This window comes from Oncorhynchus tshawytscha, linkage group LG12 (genome assembly GCF_018296145.1).
Source record: "Oncorhynchus tshawytscha isolate Ot180627B linkage group LG12, Otsh_v2.0, whole genome shotgun sequence".
In the NCBI taxonomy this organism is placed as follows: Eukaryota; Metazoa; Chordata; class Actinopteri; order Salmoniformes; family Salmonidae; genus Oncorhynchus; species Oncorhynchus tshawytscha.
Window position 1 is genome coordinate 54,705,392 of NC_056440.1, and position 25,442 is coordinate 54,730,833.

At 42.2% G+C, this 25,442-nt stretch overlaps 1 protein-coding gene across 10 annotated transcripts in view; it reads left to right on the forward strand.

Annotated features, from left to right (window-relative positions):
• Positions 1 to 521: 521 nt before the first annotated feature.
• The window catches only part of LOC112263469 (cyclic nucleotide-gated cation channel beta-1-like), a 76,346-nt gene continuing 51,425 nt past the window's right edge, over positions 522 to 25,442 (forward strand). For 7 of the 10 annotated variants that reach the window (XM_042330757.1, XM_042330762.1, XM_042330759.1 and 4 more), the window contains exons 1-12: positions 522 to 600; positions 6,357 to 6,441; positions 6,536 to 6,575; positions 6,700 to 6,748; positions 15,022 to 15,118; positions 15,291 to 15,316; positions 23,452 to 23,554; positions 23,914 to 23,958; positions 24,101 to 24,145; positions 24,288 to 24,332; positions 24,475 to 24,519; positions 24,662 to 24,706. In XM_042330757.1, the coding sequence (XP_042186691.1) occupies positions 6,358 to 6,441; positions 6,536 to 6,575; positions 6,700 to 6,748; positions 15,022 to 15,118; positions 15,291 to 15,316; positions 23,452 to 23,554; positions 23,914 to 23,958; positions 24,101 to 24,145; positions 24,288 to 24,332; positions 24,475 to 24,519; positions 24,662 to 24,706 (624 nt within the window). In that variant the 5' untranslated portion in view covers positions 522 to 600; position 6,357. The remainder of the gene's footprint in view (positions 601 to 6,356; positions 6,442 to 6,535; positions 6,576 to 6,699; positions 6,749 to 15,021; positions 15,119 to 15,290; positions 15,317 to 23,451; positions 23,555 to 23,913; positions 23,959 to 24,100; positions 24,146 to 24,287; positions 24,333 to 24,474; positions 24,520 to 24,661; positions 24,707 to 25,442) is intronic. The other 3 variants (XM_042330760.1, XM_042330761.1, XM_042330765.1) reach the window with 3 other exon arrangements.

Sequence of the window (25,442 nt, forward strand, 5' to 3'; positions counted from 1 at the left end):
AACTTTTAAGGTATCTTTACTTTCACTCCAGTATGAAAATTGGATACTTTTTCCACCACTGGCCAGTACAGGTAGTAGACAAAACCCTTGAAAACACCGGTCAACACTTGAGGCCTGCAAAAGTGTATAATGAATTAGGAGTTTTCTTCCCCCAAAATAGCATATCCGAAAACAGACAAACAATAATTATAAAGCCTAAGTGGGCTTCTCCAGCTTCACTGGTTCTGTTGGATTGGTTATGGGATCCGGAATCAGGGATCTTGGTTCTGGGTTTTCTAAGATTCTCAAACTAACAAATATTATTTGTCAGGAGAAAGGTTGTCTCGCCAAACCTTGATCTCCAGTTCTTCATGCAGATCCTCTCCTTGTTTTGACGCTTTGGGTCTTCTCTGCTTCTTCTGAAATGTTCTCCAGGTTTCTGTGGGTTCTGCAGGCTAATCCCTGCCCCACCCTTTCAGCGGAGCAGCGAGTGCTGTCCTTCAGGCGGCTAATCCCGTTGGCACAGCCTAGCTTGCTTTAATCCTCCCACATCGCCCAGCGCTCCGCAGCCTACACACTCTCACCGCTTCTGGGATGACGGGCCACTGTTAAGACCCTCAGGTAAGTCCCAGCACCCTCACTCTTATAGAAGTCCCCCTATGCATCCTCAAACTACTGTTAGATTCCAAACTACAGGTAGACCAGTGGGGGTAAACCCTGGGTAAGCAGAGTTATGTTCCAAGGCAGCGCTAGTACACCTGATTCAGCTAATCAAGGTATTGAGGCCAAGGCTTGGTGACCGCTGGTGTAGACTTTATCAGTGGCATACCATACCGCTAACAAGAGACTACCGCTAACAAGAGACTACCGCTAAAACGAGACTGACTATAAACTAGACCAGCCTTTGTTACATGTTTGCTATATGTCTACATGTCTTCCAAATAGTATCTCCTAGCACTTGGTGGGTGTCCCCTCAGTGGTTCGTGGCCGTCATGTCTCTGTGGTAGCTCTGTTTTTGTTTTAGGGAGAGACATCGACGTAGCTTTGGAACGGAATTGTGTGTCTTTTGTAATGGAAGAAGAGTTGATATAAGAGATCAGTATCACTGGTTGGCAACATTTGCAACACATTTTTCATCAAAACGGTAGGTCAGAGTTTCTTAATCCTGGTCCTGGTCACAAAGGGGTGCACATGTTTGTGTTTGCACTAGCACTGCACAGCTGATTTAAATGATTAACTCATCATCAAGTTTGATGATTTGAATCAGATGTGTACTGCTAAGGCAAAAGCAAAAATGTGCTCCGCCATAGGAACCTAGGACCAGGATTAACCGCTTGATGTGTACGAGCACACTGGTTTCATCATTGTACAATGGTCTCTGTAGCGTACGCTCAAACCGGTGTGATTAGACCCCTTCATATTCAAAGTGTTCTGAACAAATGAAGGGAATCGTTCACAAACATTGGCACATTCTAAGATCCGATGATAGTATCGGTAATGTGTTTTTGGACCTTCCCTTAGTCGTATTCTCGCGGGGCAGAAACCTCAGAGATCAATTGGTAAACTCTGATTTACCACCCAAAGATATCCCTGCACAACGTCTATTTGCGCCCCTACTGGAGGGAAACTACAAGTGTAATGGCTGTGTTCAATGCAATGGCACTTATAAATGTAGATCCTTCAAACACCCCCAAACAGGGAAACAGATCCCAATTAAAGGCGTTATCACATGCTCCACTAAGGCAGTTATTTATCTTAGAACTTGTCCTTGTGGTAAAAATGATGTGGGTAAAACAAAGCGTGAATTAAAAGTACGTATCTCAGAGCATCGTACCATCATTTGGTGCAAAAACTCGACTTACCCAGTTACGGCCCACTTTTTGGAAGCAAACCACTCGATTTTGTCTCTACGTTAGATCGGCATTGAACGTGTCAACCTCCCTAAGAGAGTGAATGACCTTGACAATTTATTATTAAAACAAGAGGCTGCCTGGAACTTTAATTTAAAGACCCTTGCTCCCTTCGGAGATCTGAAGACATTCTTGGGATTATTGTGATTTTGCTATTGTAAATGTTTGTAGGCTTATGTAGCCAAATTGTACCTATGATCGTACTTTATCCATTTATGTTTTTGGTATGCTATTTTAATATATGAGAATTAACCAATGATATCAGGCCACACCCGGCCATGACTACAGACACCTGTGTGTGTCTTTTGACACTATATAAACGAGTCACCCCGCAGTGTTTGTCATTATACCCTGATGAAGACAACTTGTCTGTCGAAACGTTGGACATAACATTTTTGCGTCTGAGCTCCGAGACTGTGCGGCTCTCCTTCATTTTTTTAAGTGTTCCCCTCCGCAAGTCAGCACCTCGCTTAAATAGGTGTGCGTTTCTTTCGCCTCGACAACACTTCATTAACATGTCTAGTTACAATTGATGCAACAGTCAGCGTTTGAGTTGGCTACACTGCTTTTTCACAGAAACAAATTGCACCAACACAGTCTTAACGACGGTATGTCCTCAATGTGAGCAGTTTATTTTTGGCCGCAATGTTCAGACATTCACAGAAGTAGGAACAGCATAACACAATTCCCATCATAATCAGAAAATGTATGCTACATTAGTCCTAGCGCTGAGGAAAGAGTGAGCTAACACAAGCGGTCATATTTAGCTATCTCTCGGCTGACATAAACCATAATTATAAGTAGCTAATAGCAATGACTATTTACAATTCATTACAGGTCAGCTCACCAGTGATGGAAATAGATGAGTAAAATACTTTGTAAAAGACTGAAGTAATCCAATGGTGGTTAGTTTGTGTGTAACAGTGTAACTTTAGACCGTCCCCTCGCCCATACCCGGGCGCGAACCAGGGACCCTCTGCACACATCAACAACAGTCACCCTCGAAGCATCGTTACCCATCGCTCCACAAAAGCGGCGGCCCTTGCAGAGCAAGGGGAACTACTACTTCAAGGTCTCAGAGCAAGTGATGTCACCGATTGAAATGCTATTTAGCGCGCACCGCTAACTAAGCTAGCCGTTTCAAATCCGTTACATGTGCATGCAGACATGTTTGTTTTTCCGAGTCAACAACAAATAAGAAGCGGTTACACGATTAGTTGGGTCTGTTTACAGTATGCATGTAGAAGGGGGTGTGTCATTATCATTATTCACTTCCCATCATTCACTTCCGGAGGTTTACTCGAAAAACAAGTGAACTATCCCTTCACCTCGTTTTCTTATAGCATCTTTGGTCTGACAGATGTTTACATGACACCCAGAATGCATTGTATGTTGTCAACAAACATGGCTCCACACATAGCTGGCAATCAGCTTAGCATTAGCACATCATAACCAGCACAACCTTCAAAAATAATTTTTACACACATCATATTTGTGACCGACGGGCTCAAATCGGTCTTATGTAGCAAAATTTGACATTTTGTTTTTTACATTGGATAAAAGTAGAGACTCAGAGCTACAAAATGGTATATAATACACAACAGTTGAAAAGCAATGGGAAAGTAATTTTGCTATGAAAGTTGAAGTGAGAGAGAACAGCTCATTGAACATTACTGGCCCTAGCAGAGCTGATTAGGCTGTTATGTTATCCAGAGCGTTGGTGACTGCAACTGTGCTGTCAGATTGTCTGTTCGTAAATTCTGAGTGTTTCGTGTTCAGAGCGCACACCAGACGCTCTGGCCGATGAGGTTACTGAGGTTTACTGACACCGCCCATATTAAATGGCTGTTGAGCGTTTGTAAATTCATCAGTTATTCGGCGCTCTCTGGCACACTCAGACGAGAGTGCTCTGAAATCGGAGTAGATGGCCAGCCTGAATTTACAAACGCACCTGAAATGGTTCTTTGCATAGTGGAGTCTTTTGTTAAGACAATGAACCATAATCACAACTCATGACGTTACTACCCTACATGGATCTGCAGGTAGCTAACCAACCAGGTTCAATGTTAGCTAGCTAACATTAGGCTATAGCTAGCTAAGCAAACGACTCTGAGATATGAATAATAAGGTCATACACATAACATTAGCCTAGCGAGCCAGCCAGCTAATGTTAGCTAGCTAGGTAAACAATGAACCATAATCACAACTTGTGATGTTACTACCCTGCATGAATCTGCTGGTAGCTAACCAACCAGGTTCAAAGGGCCACACATTGTATGTTTACAATTAGTACAGCAATCCCACAATCTTCCAGCATCAGCTTTCCAACAACACAGGGGCCTGTGGCATAGTCCGGTCGAACAGGAAGGGGGTGCCGATATTCAGAAGCAGGAAGATGCAGAGGGGGAAGGTGGAGTTTAAGGAGAACGGTCAACAGCAGGAAAATGTGCCAGGGGGTAAACGTTTGATCAGGTTCTGTTCTGACTAGAGATGCGCAAATATCTGCATACTTGACCTGAGAAAACACTAGGGGAGTGCTTGGGCTCTCATCGAAGAGAGAAGTTTGTCAGGCTCATCTAGCTAATCTAGTGAATTGGAATGTACAAACTGAAACACAGCCTATAGATAATTAGCAGGTTTGAGGGCAATGCAGGTTAACTGTCCTGTTGCATAACAATCACATTCTGACATAAAGCACATTTTAAAAAACTCAGGCTTGGAGGGACCATTCAAATTATTTGAAACTTAATCGTGAAAAGGTTAAGAAACACTGCTGTAGGGGATTGTCTCCTCACATGGGGCACCACCATATGTAGGGAATTGTACTCTCACGTGGCACCATTATGTAGGGAAATTTCCTCCCAAACTCTACAATACTCACAGGCTCACAACAGAAATATCTGCATATTAAATCGATAAAGCTATGATTTGTAGCAGTATTTGGTTTTAACTATGGTATTACGGAAATTACTTTAACGTTATGTGGTTTTTGGTGGATGGGTGTTTTCCGAAAGTAAACATCAAGACTGTCTGGTGAGCTATTTAGAGTGCTGTGTTAAGAGCTTCTTACCAAACATGGCTGCAAATACCCCTCTATCGGCCATGATCAGGTGGCAGGACCCTATCCAGGACATACAGTAGGTTAGACAGGAAGGTTAATAAGCTAAGAAAGGAGGGAAGGGAATTACAGGAGACGTACAACAAAGAGATAAGGGAGGGTTAGATGGAGAGACAAACAGCAGGAACAGACAAACTGCCTGTTCCTGTCCAGCAGGACAGGAACAGGCAGGTTAACAAGCCAATGGCAGGGTAGAGAGGAACAGTAGAGGTAGGGTAAGGAGAGAGAGGGTAGAAAAACAGGCAGAAAACACACCAGGTGTCTGGCTGCGGACCCAGATTGACTCACATATACTCAAAGACTTTAATGTGGCAATCAGCTGTTGAAACAATTAAAAACCTTTATACCCCCACTGAGGCCATAAGCGGTTTGTTTACATTTACTTTGTTGACAAACATTGGAGTTAAACACGCATATATTTGGGGTTCTGACGGGGTACAACAGTTGAACTAAGCTCTTGAAGCATTTATAAGCTACAGTGCAGTCGGAAAGTATTCAGACCCCTTGACTGTTTTCACATTTTGATACGTTGCAGCCTTATTCTAAAATGGATTAAATAAATGTTTTTCCTCGTCAATCTACACACAATACCCCATAATGACAAAGTAAAAACAGGTTTTAAGAAATATTTTTGGTTGACCTTAATTACATAACTATTCATACCCTTTGATATGAGACTCGAAATTGAGCTCAGGTGCATCCTGTTTCCATTTATCATTTATTATCCTTGAGATGTTTCTACAACTTGATTGGAGTCCACCTGTGGTAAATTCAATTGATTTGACATGATTTGGAAAGGCACACACCTGTCTATATGAGGTCCCATAGTTGACAGTGCATGTCGGAGCAAAAACCAAGCCATGAGGCTGTAGGACTTGTCCATAGAGCAGAGAAGAATGGGAGAAACTCTAATACAAGCTTGAAGCATCATATCCAAGAAGACTCAATGCTGTAATTGCTGCCAAATGTGTTTCAACAAAGTAGAGGGTCTGAATATTTTTGAAAAGTCATATTTTTTATTTTTTATACCAACCTGTTTTTGCTTTGTTACAATTAAAAAACATTTTTTACAAGGCTGTAACATAAAATGTGGAAAAAGTGAAGGGGTCTGAAAACATTCTGAATGCACTGTATATTCTGTAAGAATTAATAGGAGCACATTATTAATTTGTACATCCAAAAATGGAAGTATCTACTGCAGATTGCCCCTTTAAACAACTTATTTGTGTATTTGCCTGGTGGTTTACCTCAAGATCCAGTTTACCAGTGGTTTCCTTGTTTCCTTGTTTCCCCGAGTTTACCATAGTAGTGGATTTAGCACAGTAATTGTCACTTTGTGTATGTTGCAGGATGTTCAGCTGGGTGGTGAAGGGGGTTCCCCAGCCTCCTGGGAAACTAGGAGATGAGGAGAAGACCAATGCCTCACCTGCAACAGTAAGTCCCCCAAAAGTGAGAGAAAGAAAAGGGGGAGATTGTATCACCATTTAAATGTTCTATTACTCAAACTGTCGCTTTGTGTTTAAAACAGGTAAAACAAGTAACATTCAAAGAAGAGAAGAAACAAGAAGGTAATAACTGACTTAAACCTAATCTATAAACAATTCCCTTTGTCTACTAAAGTCGGTAAATTGATCTGTATCAGCAGCATAGACGGACAGCCGTCTCACACTGTTCTTTAATTATGATTGACAGCTCTAAAACCTGCCAAGGCCAAAGAGGAGGAGGTCGCCGAGGAGAATGGGTGAGTGTATCTATGGCTGGAATTCAATACTTATAGTTTGTCAATGCTCACCAACAGAGAAAAGGAGGGGATCTTTCAACATTGATTTGACACGATTTCTTTCTGTATTGTATTGCTTTGGCAACATTGATTTCCCCTCTCTTGCCAATGAAGCTAATTTACATGTGAGAGAGAGAGAGTTCCATATGACCCAGTGGCCTAGTTGGCTGTGGGCACATATGGTGTGCCAGGAGGACAGAGAGGATCAGAGGGATCAGACCAGGATCAGAGGAAATCCTATAGCGGAATGCTATTGAGCCCACTGTCATGTCTTTACTATGGTTAAATGAGATGACATGCTATTTTCAAATCGATTACCTAACATTTAATTATTTGCTTAATAAATGAATCAGGCAATAACTAACTCATTAGGAATCTGGGGCACCACGGAAACATTTGTTTATATAGAGCAGCTTTCTCCCAAATCCACTCTTAAAGATCTGAAGATCTTTTATATCAATAGCAGTCAATCATGAATTATTCTTTACCTTCTATCAGTCTCAACTGAACGCTGTAAAATTATTGGTTATCTGCACAACCTTTCGTGGTTGTAGGTGGTTAGAATGAAACCTTCGGAGTACCATTCAGAAATGTTTTTCATAGAATAGTTGCTTCGGCGGTTGTCTGTATTCTCGTCCTAGGTTTACATCATTTCTAGCTGCAGACTAGTAATTATACGTCTAAGATTTGCTCTTATTCTGTAGGGAGCGATAGTCTCAGAGTTGAACCATTTTCAGCCATGTAACCAATGCTCCACGTGGTATAGTCTTGTCCTTTGGTAGAGTTGTAGTTTAAACCACCTCACACACCAGCATCACCCGGCATGTTTTGGTCTTAGAAATTCAAACATTTGCAACCTTAGTTTACACCGAGGTTTGTGTGGTCTGGTGTGAATTTCATCAGGAGTGGGTTTTATGCATTTCAGTAGAAAAGAGAGGTCCATGACGCCAACGTAATGTCTATGCTCAGGTGGGTGTGGCCACTGACTAGTTCATATTTTTAGGAAAATCCATACTCTCATTTAAAAGGTGAACATCACATTACATCTTTTCACTAATAGTTTCATGTTTAATCACATACGTTCACAACAATATTTAGATGTAAACCTGACAGCTGGGAAATGTACACTTTAAGAGATACCATTATGTGTGTTTCCTGTCCTTCATGAGATCATCAAATGAAATGCACTCATCATAACTGTCCCTTACGTGTCCACGGACCCTTCCCACATTCTCTAAAGTAAAGATATTGTTTAATTCTCTCATTTTTGGGATATAGGAGTTTGGCCAAGTGAAGTGCTTTGTTCTCTCTCTGTGCTCTCTCCCTCTCCTTCTACATGACCAGGGGGAGAGAGTCTCTGCCAGAAATTGATGACCTGAGATAACAAAACCTGGGTTTAGGAGAGAGTGAGGAAGGGTGTAACCACGATCTACACCCAGAAACGGGCCACGTCATGACAGTCCCCCTCTGGTGGTTTAAATCTTGTGATTATCCTGCAAGTTGCAAACCAACATAAAATAATGACCACGTGATGTCCTGGTTGTTGGTCTCTGTTGCGGTCCCCCTCTGGTGGTTTACCTTGGTAGGCTCTCTGAAAGCGGAGCAGTCCAAAACAAGGATGGGCAGTGGATGTCCGGTTGGTAATCGTCGTTGCAGTCTCCCTCTGGTGGTTGACCTGGGTAGGATTTCTGCAAATGGAACAGGGCGCCACAAGGTGATGTCCGGATTGGGATCGCCGTTCCGGACCCGTCTCTGTTCGTCCAGACTGGGAGATCTGGGCAGTAACTTAGGCAGATGTTAACAACGCACACACAGTCACAAAATTATATAATTTACTTTCTTCCCAAATGAGTGGTGTTGTGGCACTAAATGATGGTTGTATGGGGACTTTGTTTATGGCTCTATCACTTCCTATGTGTCAAAAGAAATGAAATGAAAAGGAATTAAATCATAAATAAAAGAGACACAAAATATAGTTACCACACCGTAAGCATCTAATTTGACTACATTCTACATACGTACATTCAAAATCTTGTCAAAATGACTATCATGGCATTGTCTAATGTCATATCTAGGGCGTTCCTACTTTGTGGTGTGTTGCTTAGGGCACTGTCCTAAGTTGATAACTACATGATTAGTCTACAGCTGCAAGGCACCAGTTTCGGGAAGTCTACAGGGATGACCTATGAACCTCTTTGGAGAAACTGCTGAGTACTGTAGCTGTAGAGGCAAAGGCCTCAGAGTAAATGTTCGACTTTACTTATTTTGCTGGTATTTTGTGATCGGAGCATACATCCTCATTAAATGTTCCGTTGTACGTGTGTTCATGCTTACATAAGCGCACATGCCAAGGGAAAGAACCAAGTATCCTGGTAGGTTGCAACCTGTTCAGAATGAGTCTGACGTCATCAGATCATTTCCAGGTCAATGACCGTGTGTCAGTAAGAATTGATGTTGACCTCAAGACGTGCTAAGGGGACCTGTAGTAGTTTTACTACACGTCACTGTGTCTTACACCATTGTAGCAGTGATAGGTATGAAGGAGTCTATTTCATAGCTATGTTATCCACGGAGGGGCTAACCTCACGACGGAAGTACTCTCTAAGCACTGAACCAGTCGTATGCGGAGAGATCATGGTTCATGACTTCTAATAACTTTCCTCCTGAATGGAGAGTTATATTTATTAGTGGCATGTGTGTTGACCATCAGAAGAGTGTTCTGGAGAATCCCATACACATGTTGCAATCTGAGGGACTACTAACTCCTCTGTCGCTATTATCATAGTTTGACTTGGGAGGTCTCTAATCCTCTTAATGATTGTTGCTGGACTGACTGTGCTGGCATTGGAAATAGTACTAGTACTTAAGGGGACCAGTTGTCCAACTGATTTATTCTGAAATATAATACTACCGAAACACATGATTAGAGCACTTTACTAGTTGTATTGTAGTTGAAACTACACATGACATGACTATTTTGCCATTTGTTTCGGAGGTGGAAGTCCACTGGATGACTGCGTTAATTTAACTGCGTTGCAGCTAGCATTGGACACTTAATAAGGGAAGACGGTGTGTAGAGGGGCTAGCCATTTTCATAGCCTACTGGTTCATTTCAATGTTTCTCATTACTCAGCCCTGTGGCGACACATAGTGGACTACACTCATTTCATGGCCATTGTAATGTCACCAATCACTGTTAACATTTTTCAATAACTGAAGCTGAAGGTTAGTGTGACCGAAACCCAAAATGTAAACTTGCCTCTTGACATATCGTTTTATTTTATTTCAAGGGCGTATGTAACTCCTTTCCTAGGTTGGTTTGACCTCACTGCACATGTAGGGTAATCAACGGATGCTGAGTAAGAGATCATTCCTGCTGCTCGTCTCGTTCATAATGAGGAGTTTATGATTTGTATTTGTACTTTTTTCTTTGAAGGGAGTTGTACTATCATTTTTATTTTTGTGTATGTTGGGGGTGGTGGGGTTATGTTGGCATTGTCCAAAGATCCTTGTGCTCTGCTTTTTAGAGGATTTAAAAAAACGTTTTCTAATTCTAATTTTAACGGCAAAGCCAGGGGAACAGCAATAGTGATTCACAAACGAGAACAGTTTTCCCCCTCACAGAACATTTCAAATCCTGGAGGACATTATACAATAGTTAGTGACACGCTCTTCCAAACCCCTGTCGTACTTGCGAATGTTTACCCCCCCTAACAGGGATGACACTAGATTTATGACATCTCTTTGAGCCTCTCTCCCTAATCTTGACACCCCGCTTCATCTTCAGCTGGGACCTGTGTTATTGAACCAAGACTTGACCAGTCTAATCCCAGAACCCTAACTCCTTCTGGTATGACAAGACCTCTTTCTAAATTCATGACCCAAATGGGTTGTGTTGATCCATTGCGCTTCCTCCACCCAGTCACAAAAGACTCCTCCTACTTTTCTCGTGTTCATCAAGCCTACTCGCCCATAGACTACTTTTTTTTTTTAGATAGAGCCCAGATAGAGGCTGAAACATCAAACTCATTTAATCTGCTTTCCACTGATAAAGCAGAGTTTCTGTTGCAACGAACAAAGGGGACGTACTACGAATATGCTACGAATATGGTGACAAGGCCAGCCACCTTTTGGCACACCAACTTAAATGCCAGTCGGCATCTCATCTTTTCTCTCAGGTATATGACTCCTCCCGTAATCGTACAAGTTATCAATCTAATATTAATTCAAATTTCGTGTCATTGTATTCTAACCTCTACAAATCCAAACCCCCATCAGATAATACGGCTATGGACAACTTTTTAGATAACTGTAACGTCTGCTTCCAATTCACACTCTCAAACACATAGACCCCCTGATCGCAGCTCACTCTCCAGATCCCAATCACCTGAATTCTGATCACCTGTTCACACACCTGTATGTCATTATCACACACTATTTAGTTCAGTTCTTTGCACCCCATTATTGTGAGGTATTGTTTGTTTATTATTCTATTCGGAGCTCTGTTTTTCCCCATCATTTAATCCTCCCATGTATGATAGTTTGCCTGCCTCACTAAAGACGCCTTTTGCCTATTCCCTACCTATACTTTAGCCTATCAGATTTCCTGTTATCAACCTATTGCCTGATCTCCCGGACAACATTACTAGCCTTTTCCCTGCCTGTGCTGTTGCCTTTTTGGATCCCCTGTGTATGACCTTCTGCCTGCCCTTGAACCCAGCTACCTGCCTCCTCCTGTGGTCCTTTACAATAAACACCTGCTGCGTCTTGAGCTTGAAACCAGCTCTCTGTCTCCCGTCGTGTTCATTACAATAACTTGGATATCCCATCCATTGATATGGACATGAGTAAAGTTCTGGACAACCCTCTGCATCTTGATGAGATAACAAAGGGTCTAAAGTTAATGCAAAGTGGCAAGGCCCAGGGCCCTGATGGCTTCCCCGTCGATTTTTACAAAAATATTCTTAGATCAACTCATATCGGCCATCTCACTTTTGAACGCTGATGTTACATTATTAGCATGCTGGTTGCAACCCTTCCTTCAGGATGTCATATATGAGAGATCAAATGAGTTTCATCAAAGGGCGACAACTGTTTTCCAATGTACGACGGCTTTTGAAAACTATACTCTCTCCTATCTCTCCAGACCCCGAAGTTGTTGTTTCTCTTGATGCGGAGAAGGCTTTTGACCGGGTGGAGTGGGATTATTTATTTTATTTAAGATTTTGGGAAGATTTGGTTTTGGGTTCAATTTCATCTCATGGATACGTCTGCTTCTACGGCTAGCGTACACACCAACTCTCAACATTCAAAATACTTCTCCCTCTCCAGAGGGACCTATCAATGGTGCCCTATGTCCCCACTTATTTTTGCTCTTGCTATAGAACCGCTTTCCTTGGCTTTAAAATGATCACCATCATTCACAGAGCACAAAGTGTCACTGTATGCAAATGATCTACTATTATATATCACTAACCCTGTGAACTCTGTCGATAACACAATGCATATTTTAAACACTTTTGGATCATTTTCAGGTTACAAATTGAACATTCAGAACAGTGAATGTTTTCCGATCAATCCTGCTGCCAAGTGAGTTCTCCTTGGAGCCCTGCCTTTCCGTCTGTCGCCCTCTGGTTATTCCTATTTGGGCGTGAATATAATACTCTCTGGCTACCCTCCAGAAAACTAACTTTGCAAGCCTAGTCACACGAGTTAATTAAAGCAGACTTACAATGCTGGAATAGTCTTCCTCTCTTATTAGCTGGCAGAATCCAATCTGTTAGAATTAATATTTTACCTAGGTTTCTATACCTTTTTCAATGTCTTCAGATCTTTCTGCCAAAATCATTTTTTACTAAGTTGGATAGGCTCATTTTATCTGGGCAGGCAAATCACTTAGGATATGTAGAGAAATACTTCAAAGATGGAGACAAGATGGAGGATTGGCACTTCCAAATGTACTGCTTTACTATTGGGCAGCCAAATTTCAAAAGATTATGGTCTGGTGAAATGCTCCAGGTACCAACTGGTGCTCATTAGAGTCGAACTCCTGCCAATTATCCTCCCTTTCTGCTCTTGCTTGTACCCCACTGCGCTTGTGTCCTTCAAAGTACATGGTAAACCCCATTGTGCGCTCTACTTTGAAGATCTGGAGACAATTTAATCAACATTTTTACCACCTATTTTTACCCTCCAAACTCCACCAGGCTTTTGTTTTGTGGTGTGAGAGGTTTGGTTTGTTTCAAGATTTATTTTTTACATTGGAAGCTGGTCAGTTTTAATGATCTTGTAGCTAAATCTAATCTGGCTCATTCTAATCTTTTCTGCAATTTTCAAGCCCGTAACTTTGTTCTCTCTCATTTTTCCACCTTTCTTTAACTACCTCCCAAGATGTTGCTAGATGAGATTTTGTCCCTCCTGTGAAATTGGCAAGGTCTGATTTCTAGATTATGACACTATTCTGTTTTAACCCTCTCCGATAAACAAAATCAAGACCGACTGGGGTAGTGACTTGACCTTGCAGATGACTAGTGGGAGGAGGCCCTTCTTAGGGTTAACTCCACCACATCCTCATGTGCTCGGTTAAGTTTCATTTAGTTCAAAGTCTTGCACAGAATTCATCAAAGTCTTGCACAGAATACATCAAAGAAAAATGGAGTAAATTCCTCCCAGACACGAATGACACGTGATAGATGTTCATTCACTCCTGCAGACCATATATTTTATTCATGTTCTAAGCTGTCTGAGTATTGGGTCATCCTTTTCTAATACTCTCTCTCTCTCTAAAATTATAGATATTGACCTGCAGACTTGTCCTCAAATAGCAATATTTTGGAGTTCCATCTTTGTTGCATAGTCTCACTAAAAGTGAAGCAGACGCTGTAGCGTTTGCCTCCCTTATAGCCCGCCGGCAGCTCTTGCTTCACTGGATATCTTTCAAACCTCCCACTGCATCATCCTGTTTGAAAGATTGAATGTCTTTTCCACACTTAGAAAAAATGTTATACACTCTGAGAGGATGTACTGATAACTTTTTCTTGAGATGGCAGCCTTTTAATTTCCTTTTTTTTGAACAGTTGCCTTCTCTGGAACAGGAGTAAGAATTTTGGCCAACGGCATATGGGAGGGTGTGGGAAGGAAGGGATCATATGTTGTGATATTTTTGTGTTTTTGTGCATATTTATATATTTCCAATCATAAACATAGATATTTTTTTAATGTATGCTGCTTTTTCTGTTAAAGAGAGGGAGGTGGTTCAATAAGTATAGGGGGTAAAAGCATGTATCTGGTCAATTTGTATTCTGTATTTCTTTATGTCCAATTAAAAAATGTGTATATATATATATATATACAATTTTTTTTATATTCTGTTCTCAATTGCAGTACCTCGGCAAGCAGTATCTTTTATTTTTCACCTTTTGTCATTCGTTTCCTGGTTCTATCCACCTGTCCCTTCAACTCAACCATTTCTTGCTTGTGCTTCTGCTGTGCACTGCGGTACTCTGCTGGAGGCCTTACTTCAGGGCTGACCTGGAGAGAACCTTTACAAAGCCTGCAACTGATGGTTTATTTTGGAGGGCGTCTGTTGCAATTTCTGCTGTTTTTTCGCTTATGGCATTGTGATCTAACAGTCTCAGCCCTTTGGCACAGATTGGGTTTATATCGCTGCTGAGGTCAGCAATACATTTTCCTGTGGATGAGGGATCACTTATTAGTGGGGGAATGGCTGCCAGCCACTGATTGTTAGCTTAGCTTCTAATGTAAAGCTAGCCCTGTTCACTTAAAGCACTAAAAGGTCCCCTACAATTCGTGAGACGTCATTAGTAAACACCCACTCCCGTTCAACCCAATCGGTGTTTCTTGCTAGCAATTTTACTGGAACACGTGGTAATATAAAGTAATACTCGTCGCGTCTACTCACACTCCTGAAGCGCGAGAGACAGAGATATTATTTTGCTTCGGCCAAACTAATATATCTTCTCAAATTTCCTTAAATATTTTGACTCGCTGAATTCACACTCTGAATGGCACACATAAACTATCCATGTCTCAATTGTCTCAAGCCTTCTTTATCCTGTCTCCCCTTAATTTACACTGATTGAAGTGGATTTAACAAGCAACATCAATAAGGGATCATAGCATTCACCTGGTAAGTCTATGTAATTTAATGTTTAGTAAACTCAGTGTATATTGCCTCTAACTATTTTATCCCCCATCTCTCCATCTCTGTGTAGTGGTGAGGCTGGAGTGTTGACTTGGATCACCCATGGCTTTGCTAATTCTCTTCCCCAGCCTGCTGGGACAGCCCGGCTAGGCAGATCCAACACTGAGGTAAGCACTATGATATGTCATCATAGCAAATAGATACTAATGTTGGTGGATTTCTAATTGGTAAGAAATGGAGATCCACTACAGATTTGTGTCAACGTTACTGCAAGATCGTTTTGAGTTAAATCTCGTGTGCCATGTTTGACTCTGTTCTCTGTTTATCCTTATCCTTCAGCCCTCCACCACACAGGAGGAGAACAGGTACAGCACTTCTGTGTCTGCGTGTCTGTGCATTTTCCAGAGGCAGTTTACTACTGAGTGTTGTTTATTCTGTTTATTCTCCTGTGTGGACATCACTATTCAAGAGTTAGTAAATGGTCTCACGCTGATTAATACTATGTTACACACTTAATTTGTAAATTGGGAGGTGTCGGAACAAATAGTGAGCCTGAGGGTGGTACAGCAACGCATGAAAAAGAAAATCACCTTTGTAATCAAGTATTGCATGGATTTTCAGCGATTTTGCATACTGGCATAGAGCAGTAGAGTAGAGGCACTTTCAGAAGTTGCACACATGGGGGGAGGGGAGTTTGTAGCATAGAGTCTGGGAAAAATGTTGCCTTTCATAAATAATTTTAGATGATTGAAGACTTAACAGGATTTTTTTTTATACCTCACAAATTATCAAAATGACTACTTTGACACTGACAAACTGAGATTATGAGATTTTTAAAAACAACCTCGTCTTGAATCCACCAATAGCTTAGGTGTGTGGAGATACACAGTACTAGTCAAAAGTTTGGACACACCTACTCGTTCAAGGGTTTTTCTTTAATTTTTACTATTTTCTAAATTGTAGAATCATAGTGAAGACATCAAAACTATGAAATAACGAAAAAAAAGTGTTAAACAAATCAAAATATGTTTTAGATTTGAGATTCTTCAAAGTAGCCACCTGTGAGGATCGTCGCTGGAGACAGGAAGAAGGTACAGGGAGAACATTTAATCAATTATGGACATGAAACAGGACAGAACAGCGTCTGGACAGGGGACAAAATAACGACATCAATGCAGACACCGGGAATAACGTGAGGAACAGACAGATAAAGGGGAGACAATCAAATAATGATGGAGTTCAGGTGCGCGTAATGTAGGGGACAGGTGTGCATAATGATAGGCAGTCTGGTGCTCCCACGGCAAAGCGGCTGAGGCGTGGGAGCCTGGCGAACCGGCTGAGGCGTGGGAGCCTGGCGAACCGGCTGAGGCGTGGGAGCCTGGCGAACCGGCTGAGGCGTGGGAGCCTGGCGAACCTGCTGCGGGGTGGGAGCCTGGCGACCCGGCTGCGGCGTGGGAGCCTGGCGAACCGGCTGAGGCGTGGGAGCCTAATGGCCGGCTGAAGCATGACGTGGGGTGGGCGCCTGCCGAGACCACCGGGGCGAGAAAAACCTCTTGATCCAGCTATGGCATGGAAGCCCGACGAGCTAGCTGAGGCACCCCCGGAACCGGACCCAACATCACCAACAACAAACAAGGCCTCCCTGATGCTTCCAATTTTAGTGTCAACATTCTGGGAGGATCGAAACTTTTGACAGATGTGCATAATGATAGGCCGTCTGGCGCCCTCGAGTGCCAGAGAGGGAGAGCGAGAGCAGGCGTGACACCACCCTTTGCCTTGATGGCAGCTTTGCACATTTCAATTAACAGGTGTACCTTGTTAAAAGTTAATTTGTGGAATTTCTTTCCTTCTTAATGCGTTTGAGCCAATCCGTTGAGTTGTGACAAGGAGAGGGTGGTATACAGAAGATAGCAGTTTTTGGTAAAAGACCAAGTCCATATTATGGCAAGAACAGCTCTAATAAGCAAAAAGAAACGACAGTCCAACGTTACTTTAAGACATGAAGGTCAGTCAATACGGAAGATTTCTGGAACTTTGAACGTTTCTTGAAGTGCCGTCGCAAAACCCATCTAGTGCTATAATGAAACTGGCTCTCATGAGGACCACAACAGGAAGACCCAGGGTTACCTCTGCTGCAGAGGATAAGTTCATTAGAGTTGCTTGGGCCAAGAAACACGAGCAATGGACATTAGAACGGTGGAAATCTGTCATTTTGGTTCTAACCGTTATGACTAGGTGAATGGATGATCTCTGCACGTATGGTTCCCACGTGATGCATGAAGGAGGAGGTTTGATGGTGTGGGGATGCTTTGCTGGTGACACTGTCACTGATTTATTTAGAATTCAAGGCAAACTCAACCAGCATGAATACCACAGCATTCGGCAGCGATACGCCGTCCCATCTGTTTTGCGCTTAGTGGGACTTTCATTTGTTTTCAACAGAAGAAGGACCCAACACACCTCCAGGCTGTGTAAGGGCTATTTGACCAAGAAGGAGAGTGATGGAGTGCTGCATCAGATGACCTGTGTCGTGGAAATTTCCTCTATTTACCAAATCATGGGAGCAAACCACACACACAAGTCAGAGTTAGTTAGCAAAGTCCATCTTTAATTATATCAGCTCTATCACAATCCTGTGACTCTCAGGTAATTCAGTGTCTCTCAGTGAATTCTCTGAGAGCCCCTCCTGCATTGCAACTGCGATCCTTTAATAGCAAAGAACACACATAGTCAGACAGCATAGACATAATAAATCGTTCAGCTTTGTCCCCTTACTCAAACCCCAGAACCATAAACCAATCCTCCATATCAACAGGCATATATCAAATTGTCATTTAGATACAACCAATTCTAAATACAACCAATCCTGGACAAACTCACGGAGAGGAGAATGAGGCTATAGGTTAAGATAGAAACAACATTAGAGGGAGCATAGAATGATTCCAGACACTGCCACCCTCCTTTCCCCGCTGGGAAAGGTAGGGAGTAAAAGATATGTTTACACATAATGACACTTTGACCTCTTCCCTCTCTGCGGCCCATGCAACTTAGTCTTGACATAGAACAGATAACTGCAACCCCGCCACAGTATTATACAAAAATACCATTCTGATGAGAAGTAACTTACACACATTTGATGAATATAAAACATCTTACATATGTTACCAACAAATTCTGATTCTTCCACAACACCTGGCCTCCACAATCCTCCCACCTCAACCCAATTGAGATGGACTGCAGAGTGAAGGAAAAGCAGCCAAAAAAGTGCTCAGCATAGGTGAGAACTCCTTCAAGACTGTTGGAAAAGCAATCCAGGTGAAGCTGGTTGAGAGAATGCCAAGAGTGTGCAAAGCTGTCATCAAGGCAAAGGATGGCTACTTTGAAGAATATAAAATATGTATATATATACAAATTTAACACTTCTTTGGTTACTACATGATTCCATGTGTTATTTTATAGTTTTAATGTCTTCACTATTATTCTGCAATTTAGAAAATAGTACAAATAAATAAAAAAATGAGTAGGTGTCCAAGCTTTTGACTGGTACTGTACATATTGTACAATATTAGGGGAAATTATAGACCTATAAAAGCTTTCCAGTTTCACTGACTCACCCAATGATGCGCAGCTCACTCACTGGTGATGGCTGATGCCCATGTCAAAAGCCTCTATCTTCTTTTACTCTGTACAATATTGTTCGCTCAATAGGCCTATTTGGAAGTTGATAACATATTTGGTAGCCTACAGGGAGATTAGTATTTTTTTAGCAGGAGTCATTTGCTTTCCAATCTGTTTTCCCTCGATTGTATTTGAAATATAGCGAAATAGCTGTTTTACCTGTATGCTGTTCACTGACAGATTTGCAGCGTGTTCCCAACTGTAGGCATGCCTCGTGATTGGGTTACACCAAAAAGTTCTACAGTGACACCATCGAGAGCATCTTCACTGGCTGCATCACCGCTTGGTATCGCAATTGCACCGCCCTTGACCACAAAGCGCTACAAAGGGTGGTGCGGACAACCCAGTACATCACTGAGGCCAAGCTCCCTGCCATCCAGGACCTCTATATCAGGCAGTGTCAGAGGAAAACACGGAAAATTGCCAAAGATTCCAGCCACCAAATTCATAGACTGTTCACTCTGCTACAGTCCGGCAAATACTACCAGAGCATCGGCTCTCGGACCCACAGGCTCTAAGACAGCTTCTACCCCCAAGTCATAAGACTGCTAAGTAGCCAGACTGCTAAATAGTCAACTAATGGTATCCAAACTATCTTGCACTGACCCTACGCACACTCACTAGACTTAATATACACACTCACTCACACACACTTTTACACTCATTGTTTGCTGCTGCTATTCTGTTCTTTATTTTACTATTATTATGATCTACCACTTTACCCTGCCTGCATGTACAGTGCATTCAGAAAGTATTCAGACCCCTTCCCTTTTTCCACATTTTGTTACATTACAGCCTTATGCTAAAATGGATTAAATAACAAAAATGCATCAATTTACACACAATACCCCATAATGACTAAGCAAAAAAGTATTCAGACCCTTTGCTATGAGTCTAGAAATTCCACTCAGGTGCATCCTGTTTCCATTGACCATCCTTGATATGTTTCTGCAACTTGATTGGAGTCCACCTGTGGTAAATTCAATTGATTGGACATGATTTGGAAAGGCATGCACCTGTCTATACAAGGACCACAGTTGACAGTGCATGTCAGAGCAAAAACCAAGCCATGAGGTCGAAGGAATTGTCTGTAGAGCGCCGAGAAAGGATTGTTTCAAAGCACAGAGCTGAGGAAGGATACCAAAACATTTCTGCAGCATTGAAGTTCCCCAAGAACACAGTGGAATCCATCATTCTTAAATGGAAGACGTTTGGAACCACCAAGACTCTTCCTAGAGCTGGCCGCCCGGCCAAACTGAGCAATCGGGGGAGAAGGGCCTTGGTCAGGGAAGTGGCCAAGAACCCGATGATCACTCTGACAGAGTTCCTGAGTTCCTCTGTGGAGATGGGAAAACCTTCCAGAAGGACAACCATCTCTGCAGCACTCCACCAATCAGGGCTTTATGATTGAGGTGCCAGACGGAAGCCACTCCTCAGTAAAAGGCACATGCCAGCCCGCTTGGAGTTTGCCAAAAGGCACTTAAAGAACTCTCAGCCCATGAGAAACAAGATTATCTGGTCTGATGAAACCAAGATTTAACTATTTGGCCTGAATGCCAAGCGTCACGTCTGGAGGAAACCTGGCAACATCCCTACGGTGAAGCATGGTGGTGGCAGCATCATGCTGTGGGGATGTTTTTCAGCGGCAGGGACTGGGAGACAATTCAGGAGAAAAGTACAGAGAGATCCTTGAGGACTGTGTCGGCCATGAACACAAACTTAAAGGAATTGATAGGCCTGCTCCGTGTATTCAACAGCTGAGGTTGGAGCTCTGGCTTGTTTTTTTGTACTGTTCCTACCATCGTCAGGTTCCTCTTGAGGAGCTCCTGTCCCAGCTTGTGTGAAGTAAAAAGGTTATTGCATGTGATGTTGTGGCCACGGAGTCCCTGTGTCACGTCCAGAACAACCCACATCCCTTGGTTCTTCTCAGAGACTCCTCCATCTGGCTTCCCCTTAGACACATGCAAGTTCCACGCTTATGATGAAGCAGCGTCACAGGCAAACCAGATCTTGATTCCATATTTAGACGGTATGTACTGCCTGAAGGGGCAGTGGTCCCTAAATGGCATAAGCTGCTCATCAACAATAACGTTGGGCCCAGGGTTGTAAAACAGGGGAAGGCAGTCCTCCCACCTGTCCCACACTGACCTGATTGCAGCAAGCTTGTCTCTCTGCCGCCGAGCTGGTATGGTGTCTCGGTTATTGGAATAATCCTGGAAATAATATTAAAGTTTTCCAGAGACATTGTTGCACGGAAAAGTTCTCCGCCAGTTTCTGCATCCCACAGGGATTCTGTGGATTCCCCATTGCATCTGAAAACATCAGCAAGGAACATAGTCACAAAGTATGCATGTAAATGAGTTTGGTCCATCTCCTTCCAAAAACATGCCTTCCCTCCAAATTGGTGCAGTCCAGAATGATTTTCTGGTTGGTGTCTGGGATGAACAGTTCAAAAGAAGACTTGTCCTGCACATGAGTAACCGCCATCCGCGTCGGCCCTGGTTGCATCCTTATCACATTGGCAGCCATGCGGTGTGGCTCATTCCTTGGACAAAAAGACTATTCAATTTCACAATTTTTTTTACATCCATATTTCTCCTCCTGCAGCCTTCTGATAAACTGGTTGCTGACGGGCTGGTCCTGGGGCTGGCTGAGGGTCAATCTCATCCTCTTCTTCCAACTCACTGTCAGACTCCGAATTGACAGAGACATGATCCTCATATTCGAAAATGTCTTAATCTTCCAAAGTGGTAGACGCACCATCCTAACTAATTTCTCTCTCTGCAAAGATTATTTCAAAGGCCCTCTGAGCAGAGATTATTTTTGCCATACTGATTGATTGTGGTAAGGAGCCTCACATGCAAAGCTATTTATTTGTTGTGTCCCTCCCCCAATTTGCACCTGGCTGGGGTAGAGTGTGGTAAAATACAGAATTTTTATAATGTATTTTAAATAATGTATTGTAATAACATTGTGCAGGTTCCCGCAAGACATTATGTAGTTTCACACACTACAAAGGGTAAAGAGTGCGAGAAACGTGGGAGACAGGCAGACAGGCAGGGAGACAGACAGGTTCTTGGTGTTATGTTGAAACAGCAGGCCCGGGGAGGAGAAAGAGAAGAGCGAAGGCACACAGCAAACCTTTTTGTTTCATTTTTGCTTGTTTTCATCTACACACACACACACACACACATTTCCACACTTTTATTAGCTTCGGGTCCAGTGGAACCAAATAATAAATATGTAATATAAATGTGTAAGGGGGGTGCACAGTGTGCACTCAACGAAATTGTGTTATTTGACATGTTCTTCACAGAAGATAAGCCAAGGCCAATGATTCTCAGGTTGAAAAAAATAATTAATTGTATCATTTTTCTTATACTAAACATTGAAAAATGGTCCCACAGACACGAACACCACACAAGGGATAAGAACTTAAGAACTATTTGACAGACAGGGCACAATGTTTCCTCAATATTAAGGTGTACTGCAGGAGTCGATTTTGGGACCAGTTCTCGTTACTATTTATAAATAATATTGGTCTATGTATTAAATCCTGTAATATTAATCAGTATGCAGATGATACAGTAATGTATGCCATTGCACCGACAGTTGACCAAGCTATGTGAGAGCTGCGATCTGATTTTGATACATTACAGAAAGCCCTTGTTGATTTAAAACTTGCACTTAATGCGGGCAAAACAAAATATGTTGTTCTCTAATTCATGTAAAATTTGTCTCGGATGGGCTCTATATTCACTTATTGGATGGTTCTCTCGTCGAGCGGGTTCCCGCCTATAAATATCCCGGCATTTGGATTGATGAAGAACGTTTAAAAAACATACTGATGAGCTAGGTTAAAAGCTAAGGTTTAAAGTGGGCTTGTACGGCAGAAAGTACAGTCAACTTTCCTGACAGATCTTGACTATGGTGACACCATTTACCAGAATGCAGAAGCCACTACTCTTGAGATGCCGTCTACGATAGAGCCCGTAACTTTATTACAGGTGGAAGTTTTAATACTAGTTGAATCACTTTTTTAATCACGTTTTGAAAGTTTTAATCACTGCATCCTGTATCAGACGGTAGCTCACTTCATTACTCCCTTGTTTACAAAGAGATACCAAACCCATTCATTCTTGAGGTATTGCTTGTCTCGAACAAAGTTTGGTAAAACTGCACCACAGTTATGGAATGCATTACAAAACAAATGACACCTGGATAGGTCAGTTTAATTAAGTGTTCACCGAAGTGTGCACTTGTTTCAATTGATTCTTATAGCTTGTTGATGTAATACATTTATAGCTGTCTTGTAGTATTTTTTAAAATATCTTTGTTGTTGCCGTATTGATGTCATTTTTGTCCTCAGGTGACCATTGTAAATGGGACACTGGTCTCAATTCGGTTCCCCTGAATAAATAAAAGTTAATACATTTTGTACTTACATGAGTTTTGTAGATATCGCTAACCTAATGGGAAAGGGATTAGCACCATCTAAATGCTGCCAATCGTTCCCATAATACTTCCCATTCATTGGCATCTATTTTTTATTTATTCAGATTTAGAATGCCATGGTGAAAATATTAAGTTCAATGTAACAAATATAAGCTACAATACCTGAATTTAGCATCTTCTGATATGTCAAACCTAAAAAGTCCAAAACTCGTACCAGTTCTGCCACTGCCCACGCTTGCGTTACTGTAAACTGCTTTCACAGCCCCCCCATCGCATTCTAATGCATATATTTAGCAAAGCCGCAGCCAAAGCTGTCAATGAAAGTGGTTGTTAATCAAAACAATTTTCATATTTTATCTCTCCACAGGCAGGGGTCAGTCATCGGCTGGATTGCCCAGGGATTGGCCAGTGTGGTTCCACAGCCTGAATTGAAAAACATGGAGGAGGTGGAGCCTGCAGAGACAACAGAGGTACATATGGAATGGTCTGACAGGTGCCCTGAAGGGTTCCGCAGATTTTATTTGAGTAATAGCCTGTAGCAGTGTTGTCTGAACTTTCATCTAAGTCAGTTAAATTGGTTGTGGTTAAGTGTTGTAGCTATAGAACAGCCCCTACCTAAAATCACACTGTACACTAAAAATGTTAAAGTAAAGAGGACTTAGGTAACCCCTCAAGCATGTGTTAACTTCAATCAGCAAGCTCTAATAAATAAATCTCAGAGGACCAAAATGTATTATTCATAGTTAAATTATAGCATTAGCTTTCTTTGACTCATCTCTGTCCTGTACTTGGAACCAGGATAGACGTTTTTAACAGCATTTCCATACAGATTGCAGAGGTGATCAAGGTGCCGGAGGTTAAGAAAAAACCTAGCGTAAGTAGCTACATCAAGGGCCTTGCTAATATGCTAACCAAAACTACTCATGGCTTATGCTAACATGTAGCATTAGCTTTCTCAAACTCTCAATTCTGTACTTGGTGCCAGGCTAGCCATGTTTAACAGCATTTCCATTCAGATTGCAGAGGTGAGCAAGGCGCCGGAGGTTAAGAAAAAACCTAGCGTAAGTAGCTACATCAAGGGCCTTGCTAATATGCTAACCAAAATTACTCATGGCTTATGCTAACGTGTAGCATTAGCTTTCTCAAACTCTCAATTCTGTACTTGGAGCCAGGCTAGCCATGTTTAACAGCATTTCCATTCAGATTGCAGAGGTGAGCAAGGCGCCGGAGGTTAAGAAAAAACCTAGCGTAAGTAGCTACATCAAGGGCCTTGCTAATATGCTAACCAAAATTACTCATGGCTTATGCTAACGTGTAGCATTAGCTTTCTCAAACTCTCAATTCTGTACTTGGTGCCAGGCTAGCCATGTTTAACAGCATTTCCATTCAGATTGCAGAGGTGAGCAAGGCGCCGGAGGTTAAGAAAAAACCTAGCGTAAGTAGCTACATCAAGGGCCTTGCTAATATGCTAACCAAAATGCCCCATGGCTTACGCTAACGTGTAGCATTAGCTTACTTAAACTCTCCATTCTGTACTTGGAGCCAGGCTAGCCATGTTTAACAGCATTTCCATTCAGATTGCAGAGGTGAGCAATGCGCCGGAGGTTAAGAAAACACCTACCGTAAGTAGCAACGTCAAGGGCCTTGCTAATATGCTAACCAAAATGACTCATGGCTTATGCTAACGTGTAGCATTAGCCTTTTCAAACTCTCATGTATGTACTTGGAGCTAAGCTAGTCATGTTTAATAGAATTTCCATTCAGATTCCAGAAATGACCAAGCATAAGTAGCTAGCTATAATATGGGCGCTGCTATGCTACGCTAACTTAAACCCAATGCTAACGGACCTGCTACAGCCATGTTCAAACTTGGTTCTAGACATCCATTCGCCACAATGTCCCATTTGCTACCCATCCCCCACCCCAGCTGTGCCTTAACTTAAGGCTGAGAGGGCGGGTTCTTGCTGGCAACAATGATTCACATGTCATCCGCTCAAGCAGGTTCTGCGAAGTGGTGATTCCTGTGGTTTAGCTGTTTGATGATCTATGGGGATCGATAACTCTTGACCTGGAGAGAAAAGGGTTTTCCACAATCCCTGATTGGAGAATCAAATTTATATGAGTCAGCTATCAAAACCGAATGATATTATCCAATCACATAACATCTCAATTTGAACGTCTCCTCACTTCAGTGGCAGCATTTGGAAGAATTTGACAGCAGTCATTCCATGCATGCATGCACTGTGTGATAATGAATTAAGAATACAGCGGGTGTTTCATAACATGCATACTACCATGCTCCACACTCTCATACTCCGAGTGCATTCTCAGAGGACATTCTCTTGAGTACGTTATTGT